Raw genomic sequence first — 27,113 nt, forward strand, 5'->3', positions numbered from 1 at the left:
TCTCATTTTGTATATCAGACATATGTGAATCAGTGCTAAGAAGGTAGTAATCTTTTTGTTATGACTTTTGCTAACAGCCAGGGAGATTAAGCATGACCAGATAATTGTCCTTCATATCAAAGTGTTTACTTCAAGTACACCCATTCTACACTAAATAGATCAAGATTTTTATACTGGGGTCAGTTCATGGCATTGCAGACTACCTTTCTGGAATGGATTCAAATATTTGGCTTATTCAAAACTTATCATTACGGTCACATGGCCAGATGCACAGCTGCCCTCACCTGCCTGTCTGCCTCCCTTCCCCCCCTCCAGAAATGACATCACCGCCCACATTAAAAGGCAGGCTTGAAAAGGACTGGGGTGGGGAGAGAGACAGCAGGCAGTTTAAGTGGGGGAGGGAGTAGGTGTGCAGACTCTGTCCCATCCCAGGGTTAGAAACCACAAGAGAACTCACTCATGCTTGGAGGGGAAGCAATGGAAGCAGCCAGTTCCTTAGCTTGTGGCCAAGTCTATTATAGCCATAGACTGCCTCTGGAAGTCTTGTGGACCCCAGAGTTCGATACATGGTTGGAAATCCTTGCTTTGGGAAATGAATGAGACAAGCCATTCTTGGACAGACCCAAATGGTATTTTCTCAAGCTTTAGAAGTGGGTGTTACTTCATCCCCAACAGCTTCTAAAATAGTAGCAACGTTCTTAACGTACCCTTGTGAAGCATATTTTAATTATCCACCTATTTTGGAACTGGATTTCCTCTGAATACTGAGTGTTGAAGCAGCTGTCACAATAAAGATGCTCAGCAAATTATCAGCTTTGACCAGCAATTTCCTACTCCATAGCCTGGCAAAGACTGTGTACAAGGAGACATGAATTTGTCACCGGTAGAATACCTTCTACTTCACAATGCTTATACAGTTTAAAACACAAATGCCACATTCTGATTAGCTAGGTGGGTTCCAGAAAGCAAAGGTAATATTGGAGTCAAGAGCATAATCTTCCTTCGGAGGAAAAGAGTTCCAGTCCCCCATATGGAATATACTATGGTTACTGGACTCATCTCTCTGCTACTGCTACTGCTACTAGGAATGTGAGAGACTCACCCTTCAGTTACAGAGCGTTAATAATGGCAAGCATACAACTAATGTGTTTTTGTATAGCCTACCTTAGGCATTTTCAGTTTCTCCCAGTTTCCCTTATCTTCAGACCCCAGCATAGTAGTGGCCAAGCAGCTGACAAAGAATTGTGCAAAAACTATTTAGAAGTATTTGTACTTACAGCACAGAACGGATGTATAATGCCTGCTGCTTCCTGGCAGAATCTGATGCAGCCTTAATAAAAACTGAAGTCATAGAATCATAGAGTTGGAAGGAGCCATACAGGCCATCTAGTCCAACCCTCTGCTCAACGCAGGATCAGCCCAAAGCATCCTAAAGCATCCAAGAAAAGTGTGTATCCAACCTTTTCTTGAAGACTGCCAGTGAGGGGGAGCTCACCACCTCCTTAGGCAGCCTATTCCACTGCTGAACTACTCTGACTGAAATTTTTTGTCCTGATATCTAGCCTATATCGTTGTAGTTTAAACCCATTACTGCGTGTCCTTTCCTCTGCAGCCAACGGAAACAGCATCCTGCCCTCCTCCAAATGACAACCTTTCAAATACTTAAAAGAGGGCTATCATATCCCCTCTCAACCTCTTCTCCAGGCTGAACATTCCCAAGTCCCTCAACCTATCTTCATAGGGCTTGGTCCCTTGGCCCCAGATCATCCCCGTTGCTCTCCTCTGTACCCTTTCAATTTTATCTACGTCCTTCTTGAAGTGAGGCCTCCAGAACTGTACACAGTATTCCAGGTGTGGTCTGACCAGTGCCGTATACAATGGGACTATGGCATCTTGTGATTTTGATGTGATGTCCCTGCTGATACAGCCCAAAATGGCATTTGCCTTTTTTACCGCTGCATCACACTGCCTGCTCATGTTTAGTTTACAATCCATAAGTACCCCAAGGTCTCATTTACACACAGTGTTACCTAGAAGCGTATCCCCCATTCAGTAGGCATGCTTTTCATTTTTATGACCCAGATGCAGAACTTTACACTTATCTTTAATAAATTGCATCTTGTTCTCATTTTCCCATTGTGTTCAGATCTTATCTTCTGTAGTATTTGCCAGTCCTCCCACTTTGGTGTCATCTGCAAACTTGATGAGTAGTCCCTCCACCCCCTCATCTAGATCATTAATAAATATGTTAAAAAGTACTGGACCGAGCCCCGAGCCCTGAGGTACCCCTCTACTCACCTCCCTCCAGTCTGATGAAATACCATTGACAACAACTCTTTGAGTGCGGTTCTCTAACCAATTCCCTATCCACCTAACTATCTGAAAATCCAGATTGCAGTCCTTCAATTTATCCATCAGAACATCATGGGGAACGTATCAAAAGCTTTACTAAGTCCAGTAAGCACAACATATTTATAAATGAAACATGCAAAATGATTCTAAGGCATCAGTCTTGAAGGAAGCCTAACTAAAGGCCTGTTTTTCTCATTTACTATGTTGCATAATTACAGATAACTAGATGGCTATTGCCTATACATGAAATGTTCTTTCCTGTTCTTCTGGATATTAAAGAAATTATATGAGAAAACTGACTGAGATCCAAAGGTGCCATCCTATTGCTCTAATAACACACTAGCAGAATAGCACTTTATTGGTAAAGAACAGTAGGTATAGTTTTTGCCAAATCCCACCTTTTGCTACTCAGACCATGTTGTGGGTGAGAGGCATTACCCACCCCCCCCCAAAAAAAAATTGGTTGGAAAACTTATCCATGTAAGTTTTTGTATCATTCACAAGACAGAGACAATAAACTGAACATAATCTGACTTGTTTCTCCTCTGACAAACACTTTTGTATAAATAAAAGTTATTGGTTTAAATTGTGTACTGATGCTTTCCAAAAACTTAAACTTATAATTTAGTAACTAACTCAAATCAAGCACCTAGCTTATTCAGTAGGATCATGTACCATGTGCAGGTGCTGGGATAGTCGTGTCTTTCATGGAAGCCTAGTATCCCTATTTTTGCTTTGGTCACTTCAGATACTCTTCAAATTCTGTTTTTTCAACATATGGAAACATGGAGGAGCAATGCCAAGTCCTAGAACTCTTCTAAAGGCACATGTAGCTATCCCTGTGTTCAAAACTAAAAGCTTATCTCTAGAACTAGCAGCTTGCTGTCAGCGATACTTCAAACACTCCTGAAAAGTGTATGCAAAAAAATTAACATAGCTTTAGTAGTATTTACTCATAATTCCTTTAGACAAATATTTTAAGATTACATGGGAATGTGTCAAAGTCTTGTGTTCTGATTTTATTATTTCCAGACAGTATTTACAAAAACTCAGTATATTCATGTGTTCAAATATCTTACAGATCCCTGTAGAAAACACCTTTATTAAAACTGCAATAATATAATTTAGGTTTTACACTTTCTCGTAGACACAAACCCATAAATGACAGAAAAGGTCTTTAGCAAGTTTCCAGTTTCACTGCCAATATACATTACAATTATTGGCTTAATCTTTACAAACAGCAAGGTGAAAGGATAACATTAAATAGCCAGTGATTGAAACCTGGATGTTTCTGTAGTTTCATCAGTTACCTGGACCTTCTGATCAAAGTGTCAGGCGATGCACAGCTTGCATGCTAACAACTTGTATTCAACTGAGAGGCTTCACTCTTGTGGTCTTTTCCAAGCTCCTTGGCTGACTCTTGCTCTGTGTCAGCTTTAATATTCCCATTGATGGACACATTATTACACAATGTAGATATGGAACTGGATATACATCTGGAAGGGGTTCGCAGCATATACCCTGCACGGCCTCCTCTTTTTGTAAATAATTTTGAGGGCATGGCTTCCAATGAAAGTGGGATATTCCTTAGTGTAAAAAAAAAGAAAAGAAAATATTTCCTCTTCATTCCACCACTGCTAGTTTGCTGATTTCCATAAGAAGGGGGCCTGTCTCTGGGAAGCATGTCCTGTTCCATTTCAGTTTGCACCAAAAAATACTGTACACCAGTTCATGCAGTGCCATATTCCAGCGTTAAAATGGCATGTCTCCTGTGATCTGTCTGGCTATCTGTTCATCTGTTGTCTCCTCTTTCTCTTTTTCCTGATCTTTGTTCCAGTCTTTAAGGCCTTCTGGAAGGGAAGTGTCTTCATCTAAACTTCCTGTGCCTTCAACAAATTCTTCATAAGTAGATTTTTCAGCAAATGGTCTGGGGCCAAGCAGTTCAATCATATCACTCTTATCCAAAACCTCCTTCTCCAAGAGCCGTAATGCAACCTAAAGTAAGTCATATATCACACATAATTACGTTCCTCATTATTTGGCTTTCTTGATTAAGAGACAGAAGAGTCATCTAGCTTTTGACGTTTCACTAGTGTGTGGCTACAAAACAGAATCAAGAGTAACAGACTACCAGCAGTTTGTATCAAGACAAGTTCTAACTAGCATGAAATCCATCATGACCAGTCTGCCCATGGAGAGTAAATGGGATGTGCATTATACCCAGTGATATTGTTTGCAATCTCCAAGATTTAAATGTACACTATGTTGGAAGAAGCTCCACAGATTCATCTCTATTACATGCATGCTATCCCATCTGAAGCAAGTGGAAAACATTTACTTTGGCAGAGAACAATGGGCTTATTAGAGCTGCGCTTGAATTATGACCATTACTTCTGCATTGATCTGATAACAGAAGTCTTGTTAAATATCTGTCAGCCATTATATAATGGCAACAGTATTAACAATTTATGTACTCAAAGTGTTTGCACATACCTTTTCCACCTCTGCCTTCTTTTCAGTCAGAAGGGACAATGTCTGCTCATAAGCTGTGTTAATAAGCTTTCGCACTTCTTCATCTATTAATCTTGCTGTTGCCTCACTGTATGGTTTCTCTAGCACCATGTCTCCTTGCCGAGGAAGGTCAAAAGAGATCTGGCCAACTTTTTCATTCATGCCAAACTGGACAATCTGAGGGTTCAATAGTATAGGAGATACGTTGTGTCAGATCCCTGTCAACATTCTCAATGAACACACTTGCCATTAGCAGCAAAAGCAGTTTATTGAGGTAGCGATACAAAGCTCATGATTATTTTTGCTGAAGCTAAATTGATTGTCAGTACACTGAGCAATATAAGCCCTACACCCAGGCACTTAGGAGAATGCCCCAATCAGGAAAAGGCGGGCTTCCCCTGATCACAAGGAAAAGTGTGCAAAATAGCCCTGTTCCCAGGCGCACATTACATCACCCTGCAAGACCAACCCAAGGCCAGCCATGCCAATAATACCCAAGCTCTCTCTCTCATGGTTCGATCTTCAAGAACGAATTCAACAGATACTCAACAGAGGTAAGCAACAGAGACAATTATAATCAGGTAGACGCTCCCAGGCCACTGACTGTTAATAGACTCCCTCTCCTTTACACTTGCAAATGACAATACAGTGAAAACTGTGATTATTGATCCATCAATGATACCTGGGCAATGACCATACAAAATGACCATGGCAGGAGGTTAACAAACAAACAGATCATGACACATTGGTGCAATTTTGTATAAAAAATTAAATACAAAAGCCCACTTCATGAGTGACATCCTGCAGGGCTCTTGTTTCAGCTTTATTTATTTATAGCAGTCGTTACAGACCATACCATACATTTACATGTGAACCTGTAAGAAGCTCCCAGGAAGGACTAGGATTATTTCTCTACACACCTCTTCAAGTCAAGATTCACACTTAACCTTCAAAACATATGCATTATTACTCTTCACACTTCTCTGAGTTATACTCTGTTCTTTAAACACTCCGTATACTTAAAATGCTATAAAGCATGAATTCTGCATGCTGTTTTTAGCCAACATTCCAGGAAAGCAAACCTCCACCCCAAATCTTCCTTTTATATTTTAAAATAATTTTAGTCAATTTATAACAATTTAGTAAGGTACACTGAGGTCCAAATAACATCAAGATGCTTCAAGTGTACAATGTACGAACTTACAGTCATGAAAAGCAAGAGAAATGCTCAGAATAAATACAAACCTGAGCATATGCACTCTGTGTAACTTTTCTCAGATCATCTTGGGCTCCTGTTGTAATTCTGCCAAAGAAGATTTGTTCTGACACACGCCCTCCCAAAGTCATGCACATTCTGTCAAGCAGCTGTTCTTTGGTGTACAGATACTGCTCTTTAGGTAAGTACTGAGCATATCCCAATCCTTTGCCACGTGGAATGATAGATACCTTATGCCAGAGAGGAAACAAAAAAGGCATCCTAACATAAGATAGATCTGAGGTTCACATTGTGATTATTCCTGCAGAGATTCATACAAAAAGACAAGGTAATTAAAATGCATTAAAATACATCAAAAGTACTTTGGATAAAAGTAAGAGATCTTTACATGGGTCAATGGCTTGGTATGCTGAGTTTTTGAAAAGCAGTTCATGGTATAAAGGGAGGAGGGGCAACTAAAGCAGACTATCTCTACTGTGAAATTAGATTAAAAATCTAATCTTGTTTTTCCCAAATATTGAAAAAAGTCACAGGGCTTTTTCCTCAGGCTCAAAATGGCTACTGATGGCAAAGAAACTATACTACCAATGCCATCTTCTCCTTCTACAACTGCTACTCTGGGGAAGTATGACTCAGGGAGGAGAAGTGAAATGCACCCTGGACAACTGCCTGCTCAGCTATTTGGTTTAAATGGCCCAAGTCCCTGAACCAGACAAACGTTTGGGAAATGTTTGGGGGAGGTGTCTCCCCCCTAACCTCGGTTTGGAAGGCACGAATCAGGCCTATTTTGTGGCAAAATTTAGTTCATGCACCAGTTCGTGCCCTCCCTACTCAAAAGATCTAATAAACGTTTCTGCCTATTTATTTATTTATTCATTTAATTTATATACCATCCCTCACTATGATAGACTGCTATTTTGATCTGTAAATGCAAGTTTCTTTTAGTTACCAAGAGACTGATGGTGACTCACTGACAATCTTCCACTAATATATTATTTAGCAGTAGACAACTAAAGGGACTAGTCGGAATGTATCATACACACTGTGAAGCCAACCATGAAATGTTCGTCTGGCGTGAGGATGTGTCTTCTGACACAAGAGGTTCTTAATGATGACTGCTTTGCAAGGCAACCTACTTTCAGAAGTGGATCAGCGTGTTCCAGAAACCACCCAGCAATTGCATGTCCAGCTTCATGATATGCTACTGTCTTTTTTTCTTCTGGCTGCAGTACTTGGGTTTTCTTTTCCAAGCCTATGATATTTAAATAAAAGTTCTATTAAGCACAAACCACTTACTTAACGACCTGCGTGCACATGGTATTGCTGACAAGTCAATGGAAAAGACATTTATGTTTCCTCTTCCCTTTGGGATTCTAAACCTCATGCATTATACTTTCCAAAAATGGAGAAAAACAACCACATTAATGAGGTAGTGTCCCTTCTATTCTTCTCTCTCTTCTACTATCTCTGCTCAAGGGACTGAAAGTCAAGGCAGAAGACAACTTTGCAAGTTCTCAGTTCACTACAAAGAACAAACCTATTTAGAAACAAGGATTTATTGCCATTAATACAATCTTAGAAAGTTCTCACCTCCTATCACTCGCTCAATTGCTTGCTCAAAGTGTTTTTGGTTAATCGCATCGGAAAGATGTCTTGCAGCAATCAAAGCCGCTTCATTGCATACGTTAGCTATATCTGCACCTATAAAAACATCCAACAGAGAACCATTAGAACTACTTCCAATTACAGCATTTATCACTTGTCACAATGGGAATAATTGCAGATTTTTTTCCCAAATAAAATTGTTAACATCCCAGTGAAGAATATACCACCAGTGATGGATAAAAATTTCTTTGTTAAATCCATGGCTCTCTTTTGTGCACCTTGCTAAAGCAACCCATTCTGTATAACTAGAGGCAAAGCCCATTGTACCCAGGAACACAATGGGTGCTAGCGTGCACGCCTGAACAGTGGCCTTCCTGGGTGCTGGCCCCTCCTCTTGCTCCCTGCTCAGTCTTGAGATCCAGACAGTAGCAGACACTAATCTCAAAAGCCATGTTTTATCCTACACTCCTCCTCCATGTGTAGCCAGATGGGTTGCCAATCTTCAGGTGAGGGTCTGGAGATTTTCAGGAATAATAACTGATTTTCAGGCATCAGTTCCTCTGGAGGAAACAGTTGGAAGGGAGGGAAGGAGGGAAGAATGAAGAAAAAGAAAAAGGGAGGGAGGATGGAAGTAAAAAAGAAAAAAAAGGAGGGAAAGAGGGAGTAGCACAAATTGAAAATTGTCATCTGCCTCCTTTTTCAAAGACTTGCCGGGAACCAAGAAGGAAAAGATGACTTGTTTGGGGGGAGAACATAGCACCTCTAAATCTCTCACCTCTATCTTCCAGGGTTAGTAGGAGAGCCAAGTTTAATCTGGTTCCCACAGAACAAATCCCCTGGAAAAATCACAGCAGTGCATTTTGAGACTGCAGTTGTATACAAAGAGAATGTTCTCTCAGACTGAGTGGGCGGAGCAGGCTGATGCCTGGCGTCCTCAATCCCTCCAAGGAAAGGGTGGGTGGGGGAAGCAAAAGATCCACTGCAGCTCCTTGTGCACAGCTGAGCATGCTGTGCATGTCCCCCATCCTCTCCAAGGAGAGGATGGATGGACAGATGAGATGAAAGCGCCACTGCAGCTTGAATGCAGGCTGTGTGGTGGTGGAGCAGGCAGCTGCCTGCCCCTCTAATCCCTTCCTTGGAGGAGGTAGGCAGGGGGAACAGTAGCAGTGCCTTGGCAGAGCAGGCTGTAGCCTAGCCCTCCACTTCCTCCAATGAGGGAACGGGAAAAACAAAATTGCCACTACTGCTGCTTGCACACAAGGCTGTGCGCGGTAGAGCAGGCTGCTGCATGCCCCCTCCCGAGGAGGGGGCAGGAAGGAAAAAAGCACCACTACAGCTGGCCTTTGGGCCAAGTGCAGCAGAGCAGGCTGCTGGCTTCCCCTCTCCCCCCTTGAAGGAGACAGAGGGGCAAAGAAGATTCCTCGGTCATCTGGAAAGGATGGGGGACTTCTCAGCAGTGGCGCCACCCAGAGAGGTGGGCTCCTCTTCCACCAGCAGGAAGCAGGAGGACAGATAAGACCCATGATTGGTCCTCATTGGGAGAGTAGTCTCTCCTTATTGGGGATACCCCCTCCCTAAGTGAGTGCCAGTTGAGTAGGACCTGCGTCATCCATATGCAAACCCAGCTTTATGATGGGGACTGAAGATAATCCAGCATTCAGAATTTGCCAGTTTAAGGGAAATTTATCATCTGGGATTCAGAGAGTTTCTTTAGATTCATCCTCTAAAATTTATTTTTCCTCTGAACAGCAGGTTCCCATGCCACTTATGATGCTTCCCGAGTTTGAGGTTTCTCTTTCAGCATGGAGGGTTTTCTGCCTGAGAAAGTAAAGTCAGAATCCCTTTGGGAGTATAAAGCTACTGGAACAGACCTTTAGATCCAACCAATGTCTTTTAAAAGAGAAATCTTATGATGAAGGCTAAATAGTCCAAATCGGGTCCTGTTCTCTGTGTCCCTTTAAAAAAGCACAATTCATTTCTTTGGCAGCAGCAAGTAGAATCTGCCACACGTGAGTGACAAATTCTCTTCTAAGATACTAGTTATCTTTCACAAGGTGGAAAGATCAACAATGATTCCTTCCAGGGAAAAGAGACCTGGCATTAACACACTCTTTCTGCTCTTGAGGGAGCTGAAATGGATCACCACTGCAACCTGAAATCATAACTTCCTCTCCCAGCCTGGAAAATGTGCAGCAACAACATGCTACAATTGCTGCCATCCTAGGAAATAAAGCATTCCAGGTGCCCTTTTAGGTGCCAACTCCAAATTCAATGTTTGGAAGATGAAACAGCAATGATGCCAAGCATGTTTTTAAAGTGGGTCGGACCCAAAGTGGGTTGGACCCAAAGAAAAAGGGATAAAGGAAGAAGTCATGCAGAAAAGGGACAGATTTATCTGCATGATGGGCCTGAAACCTCCCATTGGGACTATATCACAGAGGTGAAGAAGGAATAAGTGTAATATCAGAAGGTGAGAAACACTTTGTCATGAGACGGTCAGCTAGCCTGTGCCATTAAGTCTGACCAGTTATGTGGACAGCAAGCAGAATGGGATGCCAACCAGTAACAGTATATTAATTCCAAAATAATTGTTTTATAGAAGCACCAACCTGAAAATCCCGGAGTCAGAGATGCAAGTTTTCGTGCTAAATTATCTTTATCCAGGCTACTATCCAACTTCAGGGGCCTAAGGTGAACTTTAAAAATAGATGCTCTTCCCTTTATATCTGGTGGTCCTTCAAAAGAAAAAAAGATTTGTTTCAATCAACTATTTAAAAAAAATGTTCTAAGCATTTACACTTTTTACTAATCTGCAGCGAAGGCACTTCCCATGAAGCTCACATCATGACGTCTCATCTGCCTCACAGGAGCTGAAATGGAAAGCCCTCAAGCACACTGCCCTGACCCTCTTGCATGGGTGGAATATAGAAGTGAAATAGAAATAATACTTTCTCACCAACATGAGGGAAGCTTACCAATAAAGATCTGCCTATCAAACCGTCCTGGCCTCAAAAGTGCAGGGTCTAGGATATCCGGTCTGTTGGTTCCTGCTAGAATAACTACATTTGTTGTAGTATTAAACCCTATGAACAGAATAAAAACCAAACACACAATTATGTACAGGTACAACTGCTATGCACACATGTGACATTTACATCAGATTAGTAAGTACACTCATTTCGGCAAGGAGCTTGGAGCCGAATGTGTTTTTCCATGCAGGGGGTGGGGATTTCTAATCTTCCTTCGCCAGCCTCTCAGGCCAAATCTTGTTCTATTCCCAAGGGTTCACTGACCTCAGGAGTGGGGGCTGCAGCAGGACGTAGTAGAAGCAGTAGAAACGTTTATTCTTAACTTTAACTTAAGTTATTCAGGACTCAAGTTATTCAGCAAAGGGAACTTTGCAAATTCAACAACTCCAGATTGGATTATTGTAATTCGCTCTATGCGGGCCCTGCTCTTGTCCTTGACCTGGAAATTTCAGCTGGTGCAGAATGCAGCTGCTAGGGTCCTCACAAGTACACTGTGGAGGGGCTATATCCAGCCAGTGCTAAGACAGCTGCATTGGTTGCCATTTGTAGCCTGGATGAGGTTCAGGGTTCTGGTACAAACCTTTAATGCTATCCGTGGCTTGGCCCCCACTTACCTGAGGGACTGCTTGCCTCTTTATGCCCCTGCAGACCTCACTGCTCTGTGGGTGCTAATCTGCTGGAGATCCCTGGCCCCAGAGAGGTTCGCCTGGCCTTGACCTGGGCCAGGGTCTTTTTGGTCCTGGCCCTGACTTGGTAGAATGAGCTCCTGGTGAACGGAGGGCCCTGACAGAGCTGGCACAGTTCCGCAGGGCCTGTAAGATGGAGCTCTTCCACTGGGTCTTTGGCTGAGGCCACAGCAAGTGAGATCAGAGGGCCCTTCTCAGGCTGGGTTAGTCCATCAGGCGAGTGGCCACTCCTTGCCCATGGCAGGTGGCAGGTTGCCGGAATGGGGTGAAGGGGAAGTTATTATTCGCCACCAATCTTGTAGTTTTGATAAGCTGGATTTTAATGTGAGTTTCATTGGAGATTTTATCTGATCTTTGTTACCCACCACTATAAGCCTAACTAACAAGCAAATAAATATAAAAATAATACCATTTTAGAATAAAGGTAAAGGTATCCCCTGTGCAAGCACTGGGTCATGTCTGACCCTTGGGGTGACGCCCTCTAGCGTTTGCATGGCAGACTCAATACGGGGTGGTTTGCCAGTGCCTTCCCCAGTCATTACCGTTTACCACCCAGCAGCAAGCTGGGTACTCATTTTACCGACCTCGGAAGGATGGAAGGCTGAGTCAGCCTTGAGCCGGCTGCTGGGATTGAACTCCCAGCCTCATGGGCAGGCAGCTTCAGACAGCATGTCGCCGCCATAACACTCTGCACCACAAGAGGCTCTCATTTTAGAATACTTGATTTCAAATTAATCTGGAGAGGGCTGACTTGATAGTACTAATTATAGCATCTGACAAAGTTCCTTCAGTTTTCCATAAGATATTTAACAATCCCTTCATGTCATCGCTCTTCATTATATCCTCAGCTGTGATCCTCTATAGAACTTCACAGCACTTCAGAGCTATTTCCTGGTGGATTGTTTATAGCTGAAGAGTTGTTCTAATGCACAAGTGGTGGGCTGTACTAGAAGGTTCACAACATGAAATAGTTACCATCCATTTCAACTAGTAGTTGGTTGAGTGTATTTTCTTGTTCACTTTGCCCTCCAAAGTTACCCCGTCCTCTCTTCCTTCCCACTGCGTCTATTTCATCAATGAAGAGAATGCAAGGGGCATTTTTACGAGCCAGAGCAAATAAATCTCGGACCTTTAAGAGAAAACAGAAGGTATTTTTTCAATCCCGCAATGCCATCCACTTGATTTCCCCACACCACGGAAAACACAACCAAACTATATTTATGTTCTTCAGCTATGTATACAAATATAAGGTAATAGGGTGGCTATTCTAGACAACAAACTGATTGTGAAATAAGTAAAAATTGGCATTTTTAAAGTTCCAGAAAATCCTAGGAAGTATCAGAACATTTTAATAACCACATAGCAGCTTGAAATGACTGCTTTTTGGTGAGGTCCAATGGAAAGAATCAGATGTAAAGCTAGGAGACCTTGATTCAAGTCCTGCAAATGCAATGCAATATGAAAGATATCCTATACATCTGCAGGTTAATGAGCACAACATATTGCTATACATGAAAACTACACAAACATCTAGTTTGCTTGGCAGTACATCCACAACTTTTTTCTCCATAGAAGGGCTTGTCCATGTAATGCTTGCAGTGTCCTTCAACAAGCTGCTGTAACTCATTTTAAAGTAGGCCATTTTATGAAAAGTCAGTTAACTGCCCCGTGAAGTAGATCACGATTATGACAGCAAATACAGATGTACATATAATAGTTAACAGTTGTACATAAAATTAACTTTACTATAGATTTCAACCAAGTTTAATTGTGGGCAATAAGTACAGCTGAGATTGGACTAAAGAGGTTACCTATGCATCTCGACTCTAATTAGCCCTTCCTGGCAACTAACTGTCTGCTCCTCTCTGCCAATATGTAAGACTTGTGGAAAACTGTTTCAATATATCTGAAGAAACATGCATGCACACAAAAGCTTATACCCAGAGTTAGACTTTCTTGGACTTAAAGATGCCACTGGACTCAAAGTTTGTTCTGTCACTTCAGACCAACATGGTTACCCACCAGAATCCATAAATCCCAATATGCTGCATTTGTAAGAAGGAAATACTACATTCCTGATAAGCTTCATGCAAATCTTAACAGAAAACAACCCACGTGAAGCGTACCCTGTTCTTAAACTCACTTATCGACTCCTGCTCTTCAGTCTATTTATAATGGTTGTTTATAGCCTAAGCAACCCAATACTTTATAACAAAATATGATTTAGTGATTGTATTTCTGATAAGAACTGAGGCATGTAGAATGAAGTTATTCCACACTTTAGACATACCAAAAGATATATTTACCGAATCACATTTAATTTATCATTTTCTAGAGCATTATTATTGAGAACATGCGGAATTTTGACAACGTGGGCAAGCAAGGCTAGCTGCCATATATTTATTAGAACGATGGCTGCCATTTAGTGCATGCTGGAATAGAAACAAATCAGATAAAACAGTAAGGACATGATTACTGATGTACAGACTTACCCTCGCTGGACCCACGCCAACAAACATCTCTAAGAATTCAGACCCATTGACGGTAATAAAGGGAACATTGGCTTCTCCAGCTGTAGCTTTAGCCAGAAGTGTTTTTCCAGTGCCTGGAGGTCCAGTCAAAATAGCTCCCTGAGAGAAGGAAAAATGAGTGCCAAATTATAACTATCTTAAAAATAGATTTATTCTGAGTTATACCAATCCTGTGGTTCTTTTAACTGAAAACCCAAAAACCTGTTCCTTAAAAAAAAACACACAAATGCAGACAATTGGTTTTATTCTCCCTCTTCCAACAGCCTACCACCCTCCCTTAGGTTTATTATTTATTTATTTATTTATTTATTTATTTATTTATTTTATTTCTTGCATTTTTATCCTGCCCCCACTCAGGGTGAACTGGCTCAGGGCAGTTCACAGGGAACATGAAAACCAGTAAGACATATACGATGTGAATTTAGTAACTGCATCAATATCAACAACAACTGTAACATCATAACACTGAACATTTAATTTTTGGCTTAATTTTCGACCATATCGCTGCAGATTGGTCAGATCAATTTTGTTGGTTTCACTGGCCTCACTTAAATGCTTGATTGAGAGCTCCATTTTGCAGGCCCTGCAGAACTGTGATACCTCCCATCAGGGCCCGGATCTCTTCTGGGAGCTCGTTCCACCAAGTGGGGGGCAGGACAGAAAACAACCTGGCCCTAGTTAAAGCCAGGTATGACCAGCCAGTTGGTATTGGTTAAGTGTAACGCTCTTTGAGGGGTTGGGGGTTGGACTAGATGGCCTGTATGGCCCCTTCCAACTCTATGATTCTATGATTCTAGACAGAGAGGCGAGCCCTCAGATACAGTAGGCCACAAATAACCTTAAAGGTAATTACCAAGACTTTAAGCTTGATCTGGGATTCAACTGGTAACCAGTGCAGTTGTTGGAGCATGGGCTGGATGTGGGCCCTCCAAAGTGTTCCTGTGAGAACCCTGGCTGCTGCATTCTGAACCAGTTGTAGCTTCTAGAGCAGGGATAAGGGTAGGCCTACATAGACTGAGTTACAGAAATCCAGTCTAGAGGTGACCGTCACACAGATCACTGTGGCCTAGGTAGGGTGCTAGTAGTTTGGGTTGGCACAAGTAGAAGAACGCCAGGTGTGCTACTCTTGTGACCTGCGCCTCGGTGGGGCATTGGCGTGGTGAAGTGACAGGGGTTGTAGTGGTGGTTGGACTACAGGTGAGATTTAGATTTTTTTTTCCTTTTTCCTTCCTACCGTCTTTGTCTTGATAGAAGTGTGTCTGCCTGTTATCTGATTAATGTTTTGTCGAATTCGGTAGAATTCTATGGGTTTGGGGGGGGGGAATTTTTAGGTGGCTTTTGATGTTTTGTGTGGGAGCAGTTGGCTTACTTGACTGCTTCGGCCACGAACTTGGCAGATACATGTCGTTCCCCCTCACAACCCCTCCTTGTTTTCAGCAGCAGAAAAACTTGTTATCTGTTCAGTTGTTTCTGACCCTCAGAGATTCTATAAGAAAGTCTCTGCCATGTGCCCGTCACTGACTGCTTCTTTTAGTTGGTTCATGGTCATCCCTGTGTTGGCTTTGATTGTGTCGAGTCAGCGGATCCTTTGGCGACCACGTTTCCTTTTGCTGCTGACCATGCCGAGCATTAATGATTTTTCTAGCGAGTTTGATCGCATGATGTGTCCAAAGTGAGCCTTAGCCGTAATATCTTCCTTCTAATGACATAGTTGGTTTGCTCCTCTCTAAACTGTCTTGTTGGTAACTGGTTGGACCCAATTCCTTGGAATGTCCTACCTTTGGGATCTTGGCTCCAAGATCTTGATACTGCTTTGGGTTTTTCAGGAAGTTGACAAATTCCATTATCTCTAGTTTAGCCTCCTCACAGCCAGCTACGTCTTTGAACTTGACATCTATTTCATCCTTTAGAATTTTGGCTGTTGTTTCCCCCACGCTGAACAGTCCACCCATTCCCCGTCCTGTTCGGCCCACTCCAGAAGGTCCTTTTCTTAACATGTAGAGCAAGAAGCCTACTATCAGAGCTGTTGGCAGCATACTTAGAAGAAATGACCTAAAACAGGGGTAAATGCTCGTAGTTAGCAACAGGTTTCATAACTAATGCAAGAAGAAAAAGATTCAGGTATGCAAAATTTGAGTCCAGTGGCACAAAAATATTTGATGAGCGATTGCCCCAATGAAGTATGACTACACTGAAAATATACTCTGCTGCTGGGGACATGGGAGGGAAGAAACAGAGGCGGAAACACAAATAGGCAATTGCAAGGAAGGCAAGACAATGTTTTGGCATCCCTGTACAAAACATTTCATAATACTTCCTTTTTTGTCATCACAACACACCAGGATAACTGGCAAGCCTTGAGAAAAACTAAAGATTGGGCAGATTTAGGAAGACAGTGGCCCCAGCATTCCAGAAACCACAGAAGCATAGCTACGATTCTCCGAAGGCTTTAGACGGGTTTTTCCTGAACTGCAGCTCACTCCCAAATGCTTCTAAGCAAACTGCTTTTGAAACTGATGGAAAATTCAAAAATAGCATTTGGTTCAAAGTAGCTCTTTGGATCTCTGCAACTATTTAACAATGGATTTAAATACAGAACATTTAAAGAGCAACTAGAAAGGAATGGACGGCTTAGTATGTGATGGCTACAGCAACACCTCAGGGACAACCACCAGGAAACAGCAGCAGTTGCTCAGAGACATCCATTTACCTTTCCTGTCAAGTCACAATGGTCTGGTGACAAGAGTCACTCAACACTTTGAAGTTGCTTGTGCAATGGTGAGATTTATGGTTTAATCTAGCAGACTGCACTTTTAAAAGACAGCAAAACTGCTGAATAACATGGACAAACCAATAGACAATACTCCCCTCAAATTCCCACTATTTCCAGGTCTTACCCATCACTTTCTGCTGAATATACTACTGGCAATCTGTTTTCCCCTTCTATTCCCATCTCCAGCTGTGCAGTTTCCAAGTTCCGTTCAAAAGTGTCCACACTTCCAATATTAAACCAGACATATTGCTGTACAAAGAGGAAAAAAACTCAGTTTATAATGCCTCCATTTCAGCATCTTAAACTAAACCTTGCAAGATAGTGAAATAAGAGGTTTTTATTAAAACCCCAGTTCACCACAATATGACAAATACATAGCTAGGTCACCATATGACTTTATGCTGCATAAAAAGCCTTGATCTGATCACATTTATCTACACTGGTTACTTCTAGATTACTGCAGCATGCTCTTTGCAGAGCAGCCTTGGACAACAATATGAAACTTGGTTCAATTCAAAGGGCTGGTTTTGACCCTTAAAGACCACATCTCAGGGACCCATCTGTGCTTGCCTGCCCGCCAAAATCCTCACCTGAAAGCAGACTCCATGTCTGCTTAAATAGGAAGTAGAGGTTGGTAGTTAATAGTAATAGGACCTTTTCCACTGAGGCTAATCACATGGGGAATGCCTTCTGCCTGACACCAAATCTAATTTCCCTTGGGAACATGTATTTTTTAATTGTTCCTGGTTCTGCCTTCACCAACTAGTTCACCAATTTTGTGGTTAATTAACCTATTGTAATGATTTTTTCCCCTGATGCTAGTCTCCCCTAGGTTATTGTACTATGATTACTTTATCATGTTGAAAATTGCCTCAGAAATTTTACACTGAGGAATGCAATTTCATAGCTGGAGAGGTGGTACATAGATTTCCTGAACAAGTTTTCTAAATATTTTTCTACTTATTAATTTAGTACACCAAACATACATGCATATGCACCAGAATTTGGAAAGGGCATTGGCTAAAAAGGCAAATGGGGTTTTGGGCTGTATCAAATGGAGTATCGTGTCCAGATAGTGGACATGATAGTACCACTTTACTCTGCTCTCATTCGGCCTCACCTGGAGTACTGTGTTCAGTTTTGGGCACCACAGTTGAAGAGGGATGTAGACAAACTGAAGCGTGTCCAAAGGAGGGCAACAAATATGGTGAGGGGTTGTGAGATCAAGACGTATGAGGAAAGGTTGAGGGAGCTGGGTCTGTTTTGCTTGGAGAGGAGACGACTGATAGGGGATCTGATAACCATCTTCAAGTATTTAAAAGGCTGCCATATGGAGGATGGAGCAGAGTTGTTCTCTCTTGCCCAAGAGGGACAGACCAGAACGAATGGGATTAAATTAATGCAAAAGAAATTCCAACTAAACATCCAGAAGAAATTCCTGACAATTAGAGTTGTTTCTTAGTGGAACAGGCTTCCTCAGGAGGTGGTAGTTTCTCCATCTTGGAGATTTTTAAACAGAGGCTGGATAGCCATCTGACAAAGCTGATTTTGTGAAGGTTCAAGGGGGTGGCCAGTTACGGTGGATGAGTGATAGGGTTTGTGTGTCCTGCATAGTGCAGGGGGCTGGACTAGATGACCCAGGAAATCCCTTCCAACTCTATGATTCAGTAGTAATTTCTGAAGATAAAGAATTCCTGCTATCTGAATGGGACTTTCCTGACCTCCTTCCTGCTACAGCCCAAATTCCCCTGAAATGCTGTTCCTAGGGGATGGGAGATTTATGACCGAATCCTACCCATTGTGGCCAAAATTCTGAAAGCCACTACAGGGATTTTCTCATTTCTCACAAGCCCCCATCCCAGCAGCTCACTGTGCTGCATAAACTGTTAGAAAGCCAAGGAGGCTGCATTTAGTAAATGAGATTGTGGAACACTAACGTCCAACATGGTGCATACTAGAAAGATTCAACAAAACATCTCTGCCCAAAAGTAAAGAACCAGTCCTGGCATCCCTTCAACTCACTGGAGCAGGAGGTACTTCAGAAGAAACCAGAAGACATCATCTTGTTTTGTGCAGGAGGCACCCGCTCAGAAACCGCAGCTTTCATCATAGAGGGATGCTTGGCTTACAGCGTCCCAACGTTGTGCAAATGGCCACAGAGCCCCAGGGCAGTTTTGTGGTGGCATGCACTCCCTGTTCTCAAAATGCCAGAAGTGCACACAGGCACAAGATTAGAGACCCTTGCTTTGGAATGTCTGCCATATATTTGGAACACTCTAGATTGAAGCACACAGGTCAGGCCAGGTGCTTCCCATCTCCTGTTCTGCTGTATAGTAAAGCAATATACTATATACACAAAACTAAACTTACAAACCAACCTATCTCTGTTTTTTTACCAGTAGGTCCCATGGAATTAAGTAGTGGTTACTCCGCATTAGGTGTACTTAGAACAGTCTATAGCAGTCTTTCTCAACCAGAGTTTCGTAAAACTCTGGGGTTTCTTGACAGCCCTGGAAGGATTTCCTGAATGGGTGGGAGATAATTAATTTTTAATATATTTTAAAAATGTGTAAAACATTTACTGGTGATATGGCCATATATGGTCATGTTGACCCCCAACTCCGAAAATGACCAATGATGGGCTTGGAGGGGATAGGGAGGGCCCCCAGGTGGGTGTGTACCCAGTTATGCTTCTCAACCATATTATGCATGATTGTACCTCTTCTGGGGTATTCCAGGGGTTTCTCAACAGTGAAAATGTTGAGAAAGGCTGGTCTAGAGCCTTCAAGCTTTCACTAAACTGAATTTTAAAAAATACACAAAACCCAATTTTAAAGGCAAATTAGAAATATACACTTACAGGTTATTTTAAAAAATACTGTAATATCACAATATGGAAGTTACAAAGTGACATGGCATTCAGAAAATATTCTTGACATATAGTAAACCTTGTTTCTTCCCAAATACCAACTCAGTTTATATGTCAGATTCCTATTTAACATTTTTAAAGAATGCATACAGATATAAACAGTTCACACCATTTAATGCTTTTAGCTAAACCTAAAAATAAAATTTACCCTATCAATAGGAGACTTTCCAGGAGTAAAAACCACTCTGACAAAGCGCTTGTTAACCACTTCTAGCTTATCCACCTGTGAAGACACAGACAAAATTATGAATAACTGCCAGTGTTTGTGTAGTTAAACCTTACTGCGGGGTTGTATTATAGCAGCTAAATAGTCACATTAGTACTACCCTTTCAGAAGTAAATGGTGAGGATTTCAATCATATTTGTAACTGCATCATTCATCAGCCCAACTGCACTACACAGGATTTTGAAAACTGGAAGGCTGAACGATACAGAGGCCTATGTAGATGTATGTGCCTCTAGCTCTTTATGTAGGGATCTGCTATACAAACACATGAACTGAGGAATCACATCTGTACAATTTAAAGCACAAGCCGGCACTCCCCAATGTTAGTCTTTTTCTGACACATTAGTCAGAAAGCGAGTCTGCACAAGGAGAAGAGCTGGAGGGGACAACATGGAAATCACGAAAGGGTTCAACATCCACAATCCACAACCACCTTCCTCTGCGCTGTCTCGAGTCCATGGCTCACAATGGGTTCTGTCTCACCATGGAGGATCAGTAAGTACCAGAGAAATACCTCCTGCAGCCGCTCAGTTTAAAGGTGAGACACAAGCCATTGTGAGTCAGGTGCCATTGTGAGCTTATGTCCTGATTAGATAATGCTGCTGAAGAAAATCATGAAACAGGCATTGTTATACCAGATTTCTTTTCAGCATGCATTTCTCCTTTGGCTTCCAAGGATTGGACAATAACCAGGACTTGGAATTTTTGATTATACAATGTTGTGTCGTATATTTGTGAACACACAAACTGTGTTTTTGTTGTTAGATTTTCCAGATCCCATCCCACTAGATCATAATTCTTGCCAGTCTGTACCCATCCACAAAGTGTCTCCTGCAATACTTACCACTCCTTTTGAAAGATAGCTGTTGACAAAATCTTTCCATGTGATTTCTCTCCCAACATTCCTAAAGAAAAAGTAGTATGTAACAGCAGCCCAAAAAATACTGCTGCCCATGAAATAGAAGCGAAATTCTTTGTCATCCCAGGGAAAGTCACCCTACATGATAAAGAAGAAAGGATAGATTAGGATGAAATGTTTTTACGTAGACAGCTGATTTTTAGTTTTACTGTTCAAACAAACAAGGGATTTTTTCTTAAAATGACCTACCCAGAAGCATTTACCTTGTCATTTAAACTAAGAGGAAAGTTTGTCAATTATAAAATTACACCTATGGCCTTGGATGACTTTGCACCTATCAGCTCCTTGGAGAGGAAGCAGGGCTTGTGGGTCCTGTATCATGAGCAGACGGAAGGAGTCATGGGCAAGGATACTTTTTAATAAACTGACAGCTGTATTGAAACCACATATGCATCGTAGTAGCCTCATTCACGCTCACCCCAGGATGGCTGCAAGGACTGCTTGAACAGACAGCACCATTAATGGACTGCAGAACTCTGCACTGGTGGTCTTCATTCCCTCCTTTGTAGGGTTGATGGCATCTTGATATTGTTGGCCCTTGCCTTGCCTTTTCTTCGTTTCTATCTGCCCTTCCAACTCATGTGCAGGTGTGCCCAGTCCGTGCTTGGTACTAAATGTTCCATGGTGACAGTCTTCTTGGTCCATACCAGTCTTACAGACCTCCAACACTTTCTGCTGCTTCAGGGTCACTTCCCCTTATCTTGCAGTGCTGGCTTGGGGGAAAGGAGAGGCTTATCTCCATGCTGAGGTTACCTAGCCCATCATGTGGATCATACTGGAACTGGACAATCCGTTGAGGGCCCAGGGTGCCATAACCTCAATCATTAGCCTGCCATCCTTGCTTTACACACTTACACACGCACACACACCATTTCCAAATGTGGCTAGTAATACTACAATTACTGAATATATGGTAAGAACGAGAGTGAAACTCACACTCATGCAAAACACCCACCCTTCCTAATCTCAGCATAAAAAAAGATATTTCACCAGAAAATGTTTAGTTAACTAAAGGTAAATGTAAAGGAAACAGGTTAAAATTTAATATAAATACCTTATAAAAAGCATTTTTAGATTTGGCTCAGCCACGGTTCATTAGCAATGTAATTCAATGCATAGATTTGAATGGATCATCAGAAGATGGCAGGGGAAATAGGTAGAGCCACTGCGAGGGATGCCTGTGCTGTGCTAAAGCTACACTGAAATGGCTAGAGGATGCTTGCTCTGTTAAGACTGCATACAGAACTGTAAGAATAACACATGGCTAAACATCAGACTTCACGTGACCTGAGTTTGAGTAACTGAACAGTATCATTTAAGTAGCATTTCCAATGTGAATCTTAACAGAGTATCATTAACAGACATGATCGTAGGACTTTAAAGGTAAATGACAAACCAGGCAATAACCAATATTTAGAACCCAAAAAATGTCATGCTCATTTGGGCTTGTAAAGAAAGAACTGGCATATTACAGAACAACAACAGCTGACCACCACTAAGCCAGTAACCCTCACCCTCTCACTCTGACCTTCTGAAATCGGGACCACCAGCCAGTATCTTCCTTCTTGCCACCTTTTTTCCCTCCACCACCACCACTGCCGCCACTCCCTCCACTGCCACTTTTAGCAGGCTGCTGTGAATTATTTGGCTTTGCGTCTACAAAAGAAAAGGTAATATTCTTTAGCCCCTTGCAATGATAATTCTGATAACAGAGTTATAAAGCAAAGCAGCAGATCAGATATTACAGGAAATAAGCGGCTGCCTACAAAAATGCTGTTCAATGAAATTAGACATTTCCTCAACATCTTGTAAAAGTTAAATCATAACATGAACTTCTGTATCCTTATATGATCTTACTTCACAAGCTGCTGACAATACAGCCTGGGGAAACCGAAAATTATGATGTCAAAACATGAATTAAGAAATCAAACTATGGAAGGCAGAACCTAGATATAAGGTAGCCATTTTCAGCAGAAACAAAGTAACATTACTCTGACAATAACAATCTGATCCTAAAAGAGCTGATCATGAGCACAAGTTATCAACTAGAAATTCATCTGTACAAATCATGACTCAGACAGAATGCCCAAGGAAACCAGCTTTTTAAAAAGCGTGGACAAAAACATTTACTAGTATAACAGATGTTCCAAGGATTGGGATAGTATATAGGAAGTCCTTTGAGCACTTAAGAAAAGCACATATTAAAAAAAAGTAAAGGTTTGTACTACTAACAGGTACTGTGCCCGCTTTCAAGTGCTTAGAACAGGATATCTTGGGATATACACAAACCTCTTCAGAATTCACAAGATAACCTGAGAGAAATACTCCACTGTAAAATGCTTACAGGTGAGAATCTAAGGAATTAAGACAACATATCTTTTCAGACACAATCCAAGATGTATTTCATCAGATATATAAACATCTGACACAAAACGTAAGAGTTAAATTTAATGATCTGAGACACACCAGATCACAAATATCAACTGTTGGCAAGAGGACCTGGGGGTGATGGCGTGTGCGTGTGTGTGTAAAAACAGGGGTCTAAATAAAAACTTGCACTGTCAAGATTTTACAGCAACAATCTTATTCTGCACAGAGATCTCAGACTGAAAAACTTCTTTGTACCTTTTGTCTCTCCATCAGAAACTTTTGTTTCATTAGCTTTTCTCCCATTAGGAAAATATTTTTCAAATCCTGTTAAGATAGAAGAAAAAAGAAATAGTAAAAGCCATATATATGGGGAAAGCAAGATCAGGGCAGAAGTGAAAAAAGAAAGACAGATGAGAGACCCCCCCTTAGGGTCCTCAATGGAAAGCTAAATAGAGTGGGGCAGAAGAGAAACAGATGTCCTTTGTTTTAAAATCTGTCTATCACAGCAGAGCTGCATGCTTTCTGTTCACAAAGAGCTGTCACCACTGTGCCTGCTCCTCCCACAAAAACAGAGCAGGCAATCAGTACTATCCTGCCGGTCCTGCCCTTCCTCAGAAATCTGGATCACGTGCATAACGGGCTGAGAAGCAGAGTTTTCCATCAGTGCTCCCTGAGAATGCTCCAAAGGTGAGGCAGGGGGCAGATCTGCCTGGACAATTCCCCACTGTAACAAGGGAGGCTACAATGAGGAGGAAGAAGGGGACAGAATTACACATCTTGATGGCCACGTTTGTGCTGGCACAAGAGGAATAATGTTATCCACCTTCCCAACTCCTTTGGTCCCATTCTGATGCCCATAGGGAACTGCTGAAGGAGGAAAAGATCCCACAGGCAGTACATAATATCAAAACTCAAACTTCAGTTGCTGGGAAAGAAGGACCCTGCCTATACCCCCAAAACAGCCTTATGCTCCGCCACCTCGAACTGACTGAGGATCCCTGCCCCCAAAGAAGCACGCCAGACCTTGACAAGGGCCAGAGCCTTCTTGGTCCTGGCCCCCACCTGGTGGAACGAGCTCCTTGAGGAGATCATAGCCCTGCCTGAACTTCCACAGTTTCGCATGGCCTGTAAAAGGGAGCTCCTCCACCAGGCATTTGCTTAAGGCCAACTGACTCAACATATCTGCTGGTTGTCCGCCTGTCAGACGCCCCTCCATAACTGAACAATCTGACCTCCCCAGGGATATGTCAGTGTTGTTGTTCTATTGAAATACTGTTTGGATTGACATGCTATGTTATGATTGTTATTTGACAGATGGTTATAATGTTCTATGTAACTATTTTTAAAACATTCTATGTAAACGGCCCAGAGCCGTATGGAAGGGCGGTATGCAAATCAAAATAAATAAATATGTGGTGTCATAGGACAGATGGAGGTATTTTCTAAGATTACAAAGAAAAAATAAAACAGTGCATGAAAGTGGGCCCCAGGACTTGTAGTTGCTTTTTTAGATCTCTTGTACTCTGCTATTTAAAAGTAAATACTCAAGACAGCTTACAATATTAAATGCATATGAAACAATAAAGGACCTCACCTACACAACTGTACTTGCAACTGCCAACCCCTATAAACACTCTGCCTGATTTTAGCTAGCTGAAACATCTTCAAAAACAGCTCCATTCAGTGACTTGACTATTTAAGCCTTATCGTAAGAACACCATATGGAAGACCCATTGATTTCAGCTAATTAAGTCCACCAGTCTGCTCCACTGTTCTACAGTATTAGACATCTGTGACAAATACAATGCATATTTCATGGAGTTACAGTAGTGCAGTACATATTCAAAATGTTACTGATTTAGGGTAAAAAGCAGTATGATCTGCAAATCATACTTTTCCATAACCTATCCAGAGTAAATTGACACTATAATTCTTGTCATCAACAGCAGCAAATCAACAATAGGTGGGTCCAATATTCTATGACCCTCTTTACAGTATCACCAGACAGCAAAAATTACCTTTTGGAGGTTGGGAGAAGAGCCTTCTGTAAGCAGCAATTACATTTACAAGAATATTGTTTCTGTTTGTAGGAACCTGGGTGGCAGCTTGGTCATGAAGCTGAAAAATTAAGAATAATCTTTTTAAGACTAATAAACCTGCCGGGAACCCTTAGATATATTCTGTCCTAAAGTTCTACATTAACATTAGTGTTTGTAATCTCATGCACCAAATACACATAAAACAATTTCGCCAATGGTTTGGGAAAAATTAAAGTATATATAGAATTCTAATTATGATACAACTTATGGAATGGAAAAAGCCAAAGGAACTGGATTTCATTATTGCTCATTATTCACAAAATATTTTTGGACCAGTCAAACTCTGTGAGAAACCAGCTAGCAAAATGTATAGCTCAAGAGTGTACTATGTGGGGAGGGGGTCTGGCACTAGGCAATGTAGTTGCAAGACCCGTTCTTGCATGATGAAACACTGGCTATTTAATAAAATTCATCTGACTGTTGCCCTGCCCTCACACCAGTATGATGCAAGAATCCATTTCAAAGCACATGTTGTATTTATTTCACACATTTACTTATCACCCACTCACCAAGGAGCTCAGGGCAGCATAACTCAGTTCTCCTGCTTCCCTCCCCCCTTACAACAATCCTATGAGATAAGGTTTAGGCCAGGGGTAGTCAAACTGCGGCCCTCCAGATGTCCCTGGACTACAATTCCCAATTCCTGGCAGGGGCTCCTGGGAATTGTAGTCCAGGGACATCTGGAGGGCCGCAGTTTGACTACCCCTGGTTTAGGCTAAATGAAAGAAAGTGACTGGCCCAAGGTCATTCAATGAGATTCAGGAAACCCAGGTCTCCCAGATCCCAGCCTGGCACTCTGACCACTACATCATATTTTACCATCTTTCAACCCTCTGGGGAATCTTCCAACCACAAAATAATCATCACAAGCAAGGTTTACTCAGAATATCATTATGGTAAAAGCATAACCAAAGACCTCTGCGTTGTGATCTTGAGTATACACCCTTGCTGAAGAGCATGTGGTGTCCTGCAAAGTCAGGTAAAGTCCCACTGAGTCTGGCATCCCCATGGTCCCTGCATAGCAGGCTCGAGGTTGCTGCATGCAGCCTCCCCCAAAATGCAGGATAAATACGACTAGCAAAGAAAAGGCCTGATAAACAGCGGCCTGGTGCCCGTCAACCTGCCATAACACCCCCTTCGCTCACTTCCGTGTCCCGTGTGCTCACACATCAGAGAGCCAACCGGGAGCTGAAAGGGAATCAACCCGCCAAGAAGCTATCAGGAAGAGCGCGGAAGAAATGTCAGCTCTGCCTTCGGAAGAAGGGCTTCTGCACAGGGCAGCTCCTCCCTTGAATAAGCCTCGGTTGGCCTCCAAGGTGTCGTTCTGCTGCCTCAGACCCACCGGGCGACCCCCTGAGGCCGGCCTCCCTCCGTTCTCCTCCCCCCCCCCCCGGGCCAGGGAGACGGCAGCGCCCCCTTCCCTTGCGGGCCTCCTGCCCGAGAGCGCGCGCGGCTGCCCCGAGCACGGGAAGGCCCCGGCGGCCCCTCTCCCTGCGGGCAGCGAGCTCCATCTTGGGCGGCGAAGGCCTCCTGCGAGGGCCTTTGGGCGAGCGGCCGGGAGCTCCCTGGCCTGCCCAGGTCGCCCAGTCACCCACTTACCAGCCTCGGGCAGGGCGGCGGCGCCGCCAGGCTCCGGCTCCAAAGGAACGGCGGCAACTGCTGCTGCTGAGCGCCGGGCAGCCCGCCGGGGGAGCGTCGGCGGCAGCAGCCCCGCGACAGCCACAGGTAGCGATGAGCCATGGCCAGCCCAGCCCAGCCCCGCGGGAGCCCCTCGCCTCGCCTCGCCCGGCCCACCCCTCACCCACATGCGGCCGCCCCAGGCCCCGCCCCCAGCGTCCCCGCGCCTGACGCAATCACGCCGCCCCCT

General features: G+C 42.8%; 1 protein-coding gene across 1 annotated transcript; it reads right to left on the reverse strand.

Annotated features, from left to right (window-relative positions):
* Window positions 1-3,346: 3,346 nt before the first annotated feature.
* AFG3L2 (AFG3 like matrix AAA peptidase subunit 2) lies at window positions 3,347-27,047 on the reverse strand. The gene is made up of 17 exons (XM_077352798.1): window positions 26,846-27,047; window positions 25,166-25,265; window positions 23,403-23,471; window positions 22,306-22,433; window positions 20,703-20,855; window positions 19,781-19,855; window positions 16,828-16,952; window positions 15,709-15,982; window positions 13,892-14,029; window positions 12,375-12,528; window positions 10,660-10,767; window positions 10,294-10,419; window positions 7,670-7,780; window positions 7,216-7,331; window positions 6,109-6,309; window positions 4,846-5,040; window positions 3,347-4,347 (listed from the first exon to the last, which is right to left on the reverse strand). Exons 1-17 carry the CDS (start codon window positions 26,984-26,986, stop codon window positions 4,105-4,107), a joined length of 2,457 nt encoding a protein of 818 aa, XP_077208913.1. The 5' UTR covers window positions 26,987-27,047; the 3' UTR covers window positions 3,347-4,104.
* Window positions 27,048-27,113: the final 66 nt, after the last annotated feature.

This window comes from Paroedura picta, chromosome 9, assembly GCF_049243985.1.
Source record: "Paroedura picta isolate Pp20150507F chromosome 9, Ppicta_v3.0, whole genome shotgun sequence".
Classification (NCBI taxonomy): Eukaryota; Metazoa; Chordata; class Lepidosauria; order Squamata; family Gekkonidae; genus Paroedura; species Paroedura picta.

Bases quoted from the DNA above. Each gene is read 5' to 3' on its own strand.
- AFG3L2 (XM_077352798.1), bottom strand. From the start codon at position 26,986: ATGGCTCATCGCTACCTGTGGCTGTCGCGGGGCTGCTGCCGCCGACGC. The intron at 22,434-23,402 runs GTACAAAGAAGT...TTTCTTTTGTAG, and splicing joins TTCTGATGGAGAGACAAAAG to ACGCAAAGCCAAATAATTCA. The intron at 14,030-15,708 runs GTAGGACATTCC...TCCTTCTCTCAG, and splicing joins TTGGAGCCAAGATCCCAAAG to GGAGCTATTTTGACTGGACC.